Source organism: Sceloporus undulatus, chromosome 3 (genome assembly GCF_019175285.1).
Source record: "Sceloporus undulatus isolate JIND9_A2432 ecotype Alabama chromosome 3, SceUnd_v1.1, whole genome shotgun sequence".
Lineage (NCBI taxonomy): Eukaryota > Metazoa > Chordata > Lepidosauria > Squamata > Phrynosomatidae > Sceloporus > Sceloporus undulatus.
Window position 1 is genome coordinate 111,722,973 of NC_056524.1, and position 6,180 is coordinate 111,729,152.

A 6,180-nucleotide genomic window follows, 5' to 3' on the forward strand; every position below is an offset into this window, starting at 1 on the left:
TGGAAATTATTAGTGTTGTTCTGTAAAAGAAGATGGTCGGAGTAAATTTAAAGATATCCCATAATGTAAATATAGAAGCGGGGGTAATAATAATTTAAGAGATAGGAGGTTGGACATAAGGCGATTTCTTTTCTCTTATTTACATATTTACATATGATTAAGATAAGTAAGATATAATGAAAGATATGGGAACGCAGACTGTATATATAATTGAGGAAAAATGTAGATCTCACAGTGAGATGGGTGAAATTGTACATATGGGTATAGAGGAAAAATTTATGTCAATTGCTGTTAAAGAAGAAGAGGAGGAAACAGATATATAAGAGCACCTAAGGTCAGAATGGAAGATCAAGGAAGATCAAGGAAGATCAAGGAAGTCGTAAGTTGATGAAGTATGCGGTTATTGTAAGAGGACTATTTTTGTCCTACTACATTGTATATATGTAATGAATTTTTCTTTTTAATAAATAAATAAAAAAAAAGAATGTAAAAAACCTATCAGGTTTCCTATAATCAGCATTATAGGAAATAGATTTTCCCCTTTCTTTCCCTCCTCCCTCACCCTTTAGATAAGCAATATTAGAGGCCCTGCAATTGTCGCTACAACGGTTAAGATGCCAGTTCTGAAGATAAGAAGATCGGAAGGTTGGCAGTTCACGGCCTAAGTGCTGCATGTTCGGGTGAGCTCCTGTCACTAGTCCCTGATTCTGCCAACCTAGCAGTTCGAAAGCATGCATAAGCATGTAGATAGATAGGTATCACTTCTCAATGGGAAGGTAACAGTGTTTGGTACAGTCATGCTGGCCACATGACCACCAGAGCAATTCTTGGACAACGCTGACTCTTCGGCTTAGAGCACAGCCTCAAACAGTTGGTTATGACTAGACAGTCATGTCAAGGGACTATCTTTACCTTTATAATTGTAAAGACATGGGTTGTCTTTTCAGGCAAAGCCATTTTCTTACATTAAAACTGAAAGAGTCACATTTGTAAGTTGTGGTCAAAGATGGTTGCTATAGCTGACAGTTGTTTTGGTGGGAAAACAAAGTGTAGGGTGTGCGATTTCTCTTCTGCACTTCCAAAGAGAGAATGGGGATGGTGACGGGGGCGGGGGGGGGGAAATACCTTACAAGGAGCTTAATTACCTTCAAACTGAAGCCAGGGAGTTGATCATGTTCTTATTGTCTTTCTTTCTTTGCATTGTTTGCCATTTTGCTCCTTGTGAATCGTTGTCCTCAGGAGTCTTAGTGAATCTGTTTGAGTGCATTTCTTTCTCCAAGGCTGCAGGCAATTTGATGTCAAGTGCTTCCAAGATCTGGAACGTCTGTTGCGCAGAGCTGGCAATGAGAGTCTCACCCTTATAGAAAATAATGATTTTGAAGGGGAATCCCCATTTGTATTTTATTCCTGTTGATATCAATAGCATGGTGAAAGGCTTGAATGCCTTTTTCTCAGTGTTACTGTTGAGATGTCCTGGTTAACAAATGCCTTATTTCCCTCATAATTCAGGCTAGCAATGCATGATAACAAATTTAATATTTACGTTTTTCTTGGGAATTTTGTAAAGTGTATAATGATGTCCCTTGGTCATCTGTTAGAGGATCTCTATAGGACAAGGGATCAATGGAGACGTTTGATGTCATTTGAAGTCAGGTTTACTTAAGGACATAATTTGTTAATCCACGTAAGGATGGAGACTTGCAAGATATGGTTGGAGAAATCATATCTGGAATACCTTTCAGATGTATGTTCAATTGTCTGTCTCGGTTTTCCAAATTTTCCCCTTGTTCTTGCAATTGGGAGTTAATGTCCTACAGCTTTTGAATTCTGAGTGCCTTGATGAAAAGCAGCACTTGCCATGTCTTCTGCATCTAAAATTTGGTTGGAGATCACTGATAGCTTTGAGTGAAGTAGTTCTAAGGTTAATGCCCAATCTTTTTGTAAGTCCTGAATTAGATTTCAGAGTTCAGAAAAGGAAGAGGCACTAGGGACCACATTGCAAACATATGATGGTTAATGGAGAGAACCAAGGAATTCCAGAAGAAAATGTGCTTCATAGACCAGGGCTTGGGAGTAGGAGAAAGGAGTAAGAGGAGTAAGGAGTAGGAGTAAGAGTAATATATTTGTTACTCCTTATTCCTGTTATTATATTGTACATGCAAACACACAAAAAAACAATTTTATTATATTGCACTATATAATATTGCACTGGGACTGGGAGGCAAAGACAGACAGACAGACAGACACACACACACACACCAGCCTTACAACGCAACCGGGGCTTTTCCCAAGGACTGGGAGTAGAAGTAGGAGTAAGGAGTTAAGGAGTAAGAGGTTTGTACAGGAATAAGAGTAACATTAAGAAAAAAAATCTTACTCCGGAGTAGGACAAGGAGTAACCCCCAAATCACCACTACTCCCCAGCCCTATCATAGACTACAGCAAAACCTTTGACTGCATAGATGAAAAGTTATGGAACACCCTTAAAGACATGGGAGTGCCGCTACATTTGATAGTCGTGATGAAAAATCTGTAGCTAGGACAAGGAACGTCAACAATGTAAGATATACAGATGACACCATAGTACTAGTGGAAAACATCACAGACTTGGAACAATTATTAAGGAAAATCAAAGAAGAAATTGCAAAGGCATGCTTAATACTGAACATAAAGAAAACAAAAATAATGACCGTGGAGAATCTACATAAATTGAAGTCACCAGAATGAGTCACCAGAAAATATGGTAATGCTAGGTAAGATGGAAGGCAATAAAAAAGAGAGAAAGACCACACACAAGATTGATTAACTCAGTCAGGGAGAGTATGGGCCTGGGTCTGCAGGATCAGAGCAGAGCAGTGGAGGACAAGGGGTCTTGGAGAAGTCCCATTCACAGGGGTGCCATGAGTTGCAGCTGAATTGAGAGCAGTTACTAACAACAACAACACTCAGTCATTATTGCATAATTATCCACAACAAAAAGACTTCCTGAATTGCCGTTGGTTTTACTGATTGGATGAAACTGATGCAATCCTAATTTAGCAAGTGGCAAATTCTGAGCAGCAAGCGTAGCTCATATCATTCATGGCAAAAAGTAACCTCTCTATTTTATTTTATTTACCTTCTCTTAATTATGTGCCTCAAATATGAAATGAGGTAACGTGGTAAAAGTGGAGAAACATAAACCCCACAAAGTCTTTCAACCAGAGATATTTTGAAGAGGAAGTTTGCCTCTCCATGTCTTCTAACATCAGAAAGGCTTTTGCCTTATTTCATTCTCTTGGATGGGTTGGAGACATTTATTGCTTTGTACCTCCCTCCCCACCTCTTCGCTCTGGCTTTTGTGACTGAAAAAATATGTGGCAAAGAAAAGACTCTTATTCTCACTTCATTTTTGGAATTGCGATTTCTTTGAGTTGCCTTTGAAAAAATTGCAGAAATGGTAGGCATCACTAGCTTTGACACTTGCTAATTTTTTTAACAAAGCTTTCATTACTGTGAGCTGATTCTCTTGCAGTTTGTCATTATTAGTGCCAAAACTGGTTGACAGAACTGTTCCAGAGAGTCCAGGTGAAGCACAGTGCAATATGCAACTGCATTATAAAGGACAGAAAAGGACAGAGAAATTTGATGGGACAAAGGACAGATGATTCATCTACCCCACCTGTTTTAAAAGGTTGCAGCTGTCACATCTGTGGTACTTCAACCTACACACCAGATATTTTGCAGTACCTTGCTGTAGTAATGCAGCTTTGCAAATAAGCGCACAAGTTACTAACCCAGTGGTCCCCAAACTTTTTTGGGCTACTGCCCCCTTCTTTTTGAGCTGCAACCCTAGCGTCCTCCCCCCCCTCTCGGTACATATTTTTTGATATTAGGTCTACTGTTCTCCGTATAGTCATGCTGGCTCCATGGCCATAGAATCATCTCTGACAAAACTGGCTCCCTCAGCTTAGTAATGGAGATGAGCGCTGCCCTCTACAAGACAATATTGTCAAGGGAAACCCTTTACTGTTACCTTTTCTGCTGCAAATGCAAAGCAACTAGTCTTGGTTGCTGCTCCCTTTGCACCCAGTCACCTTGAGAGCAGCAACCAAGTAGCTGGCTGAGCAGCGACCAAGAAGCCTCTTGCTTGTGCCAGCCTTGTAGCTAAAGCTGGCACAGGCAAGAGGCTTATCGGTTGCTGTTTGACTGGTTGTTCAGTCACTGTTCACCTTGTGCCCTGTCATCCTGGAAACAACAAGTGAGCAGCTGGCTGAGCAGCAACCAAGAAGCCTCTCACCCGTGCCAGCCTTGCAGGAAAGGCCAGTGTGGACAAGAGGTCTCTTGGTTGTTGCTCACCCAGCTGCTTAGTTTGTGCTCCCAGAGTGATCAGGTGCAAGGGAAAAGCTTCTCCCTAGAGAAGGAAGGAGTCTCAATCCTTCATCGGGGCAGAGAAAGGTGCAGTGATGTGCTCTGGACTGAAGACTGGCCAGAAGGGAGAGATTTTAACCACAGGAGCCTCTCCAAGACAAATGGCTCTTTCCAAGAATCAAGCACAGATACTCATCCCCCAGAGACATGTCTTCCCCACACAGCTTCAAGTGTCCACTCTCACACAAGAAATGATTTCTTGTGCTACCGCTTCTCTCATTCTGTCTAATAAAAGAAAGCAGGAGCAGCAGTGCAACTACACCCTCCTAGCCAAGTCCCAGCAAAGCTTACAAAGCTCAGACAGGGTCTCAAATGTGAAAGCTCCTTTTTGCCACCACTTCTCCCCCACCATTTAACTTTCCACTCTAGCTCACACATCTGAGGACGTATCTCAAGAGTACTAAAGCTCATACTACCAACTCTTCTCTTTCATTTAGTCTCAAAAGTGCTGTGCTTTGCATACTTTTTAACCTAAGCAACCAAAGAAAGAGTGAGTGGTAGACAAACCCCTTATCTGCAGATCACATTGGGAGGAAGAGAACATAAATATTTGTGCCTTGATGTTTGTCGACTGCAAATTAGAATGCTTTGGATTGGTACAGAAAAGATGGCTGTAAATTTGCCAAGAGAAATGTAAGTTCCAGGCCCAACATGTAATGTCTATGGCTTAGTTTAGATTGTTTATTACTAACTTATCTCTAACCTTTAAGATAATATGAAAAGGGCCATATTTATACCTAGCCTGTGCATTATATCAGCCAGTTGGAAGCAGTTCTGTTCATTTTACTATAAAAATGGTCTTTAGATTAATAAATTGATTCTCTTTCACCCTTTCCTTATTTCATAAAAATAGGTTATTTGTACAATTGCGCATGGTTCATAAGGCTAAAATCCACTTAATGTAAAGTACTGAAGTGTGAGCTTTCTAAGTTCTTAACAGTGAAAGTTGATAATTTTATTATGTACCTGTTGAAAATAGAATTTTAAAGACAGCTATTTAATGAAAACAATGTAGATGGACAACTGACCACATCGTCTTACCTTTTTGCCCTCTGCTGTTCTTTCAAAGATGCTAGCCTTGTATTCTTAGATCAGATCAGTAAAAGATTTGGGCTTCATGTCTGTATGATAACTTCTGTGTACCAAAATAGAAACCTTTTTTTAGAATCAGGAAATGTCATAATGCAACTAGTTTGTTGATTGGTTATATCAAGGAACCAGTTGCTAATAATTTTTTTGTGCATAGTCTCGTTAGATAAACAAGCTTCATTTTATTCAGATCTGTCTCATATGTCAACTGATGAAATATTTCCTTCTGTCTGCAAGTGTGATTTTTCTGTTGTTCTGATTTTTTAAGTCACTCGTTTTCATGGTAGAAGTATTGTAGGAAAATAAACATACTTATTTTAGCATTTGTTATGATTTGCATAATGAATAGAAACTATTTTTAAAATAATATTTTGTAGAAATAACATTGTGCTTTTATGAAATTCCCACTTCTGTATATAGTTTGCATTATTAACCACCACAATTCATTTGCACCAACTTTCTCCAACAACTCATCTTGATCTTGTACAGTTGACCCTTTGTGTTCATGGGGAATCCATTTTGGATAAGAAAGATGTGGGACCTCAAGTCCCGTTGTCCCCATTGCAGCGTGACATGTGTGCAGCCAGTGGCATCACTGAGGGGGATGTCGACCACTCCAAGTGACACCTGGTTAGGTCTGAGGGTTGTGCATGGAGATGGTGGGCCTTGTGCACTTTCCTG

At 40.0% G+C, this 6,180-nt stretch overlaps 2 protein-coding genes across 2 annotated transcripts in view; both read right to left on the reverse strand.

Annotated features, from left to right (window-relative positions):
- Nucleotides 1-957, reverse strand: part of LOC121925843 (protein-lysine methyltransferase METTL21E-like) — a 19,232-nt gene extending 18,275 nt beyond the window's left edge. The window contains exon 1 of the mRNA XM_042458418.1: nt 913-957. Coding sequence (XP_042314352.1) covers nt 913-957 — 45 coding nt within the window. The remainder of the gene's footprint in view (nt 1-912) is intronic.
- Nucleotides 1-6,180, reverse strand: part of BIVM (basic, immunoglobulin-like variable motif containing) — a 53,293-nt gene that overhangs the window by 32,507 nt on the left and 14,606 nt on the right.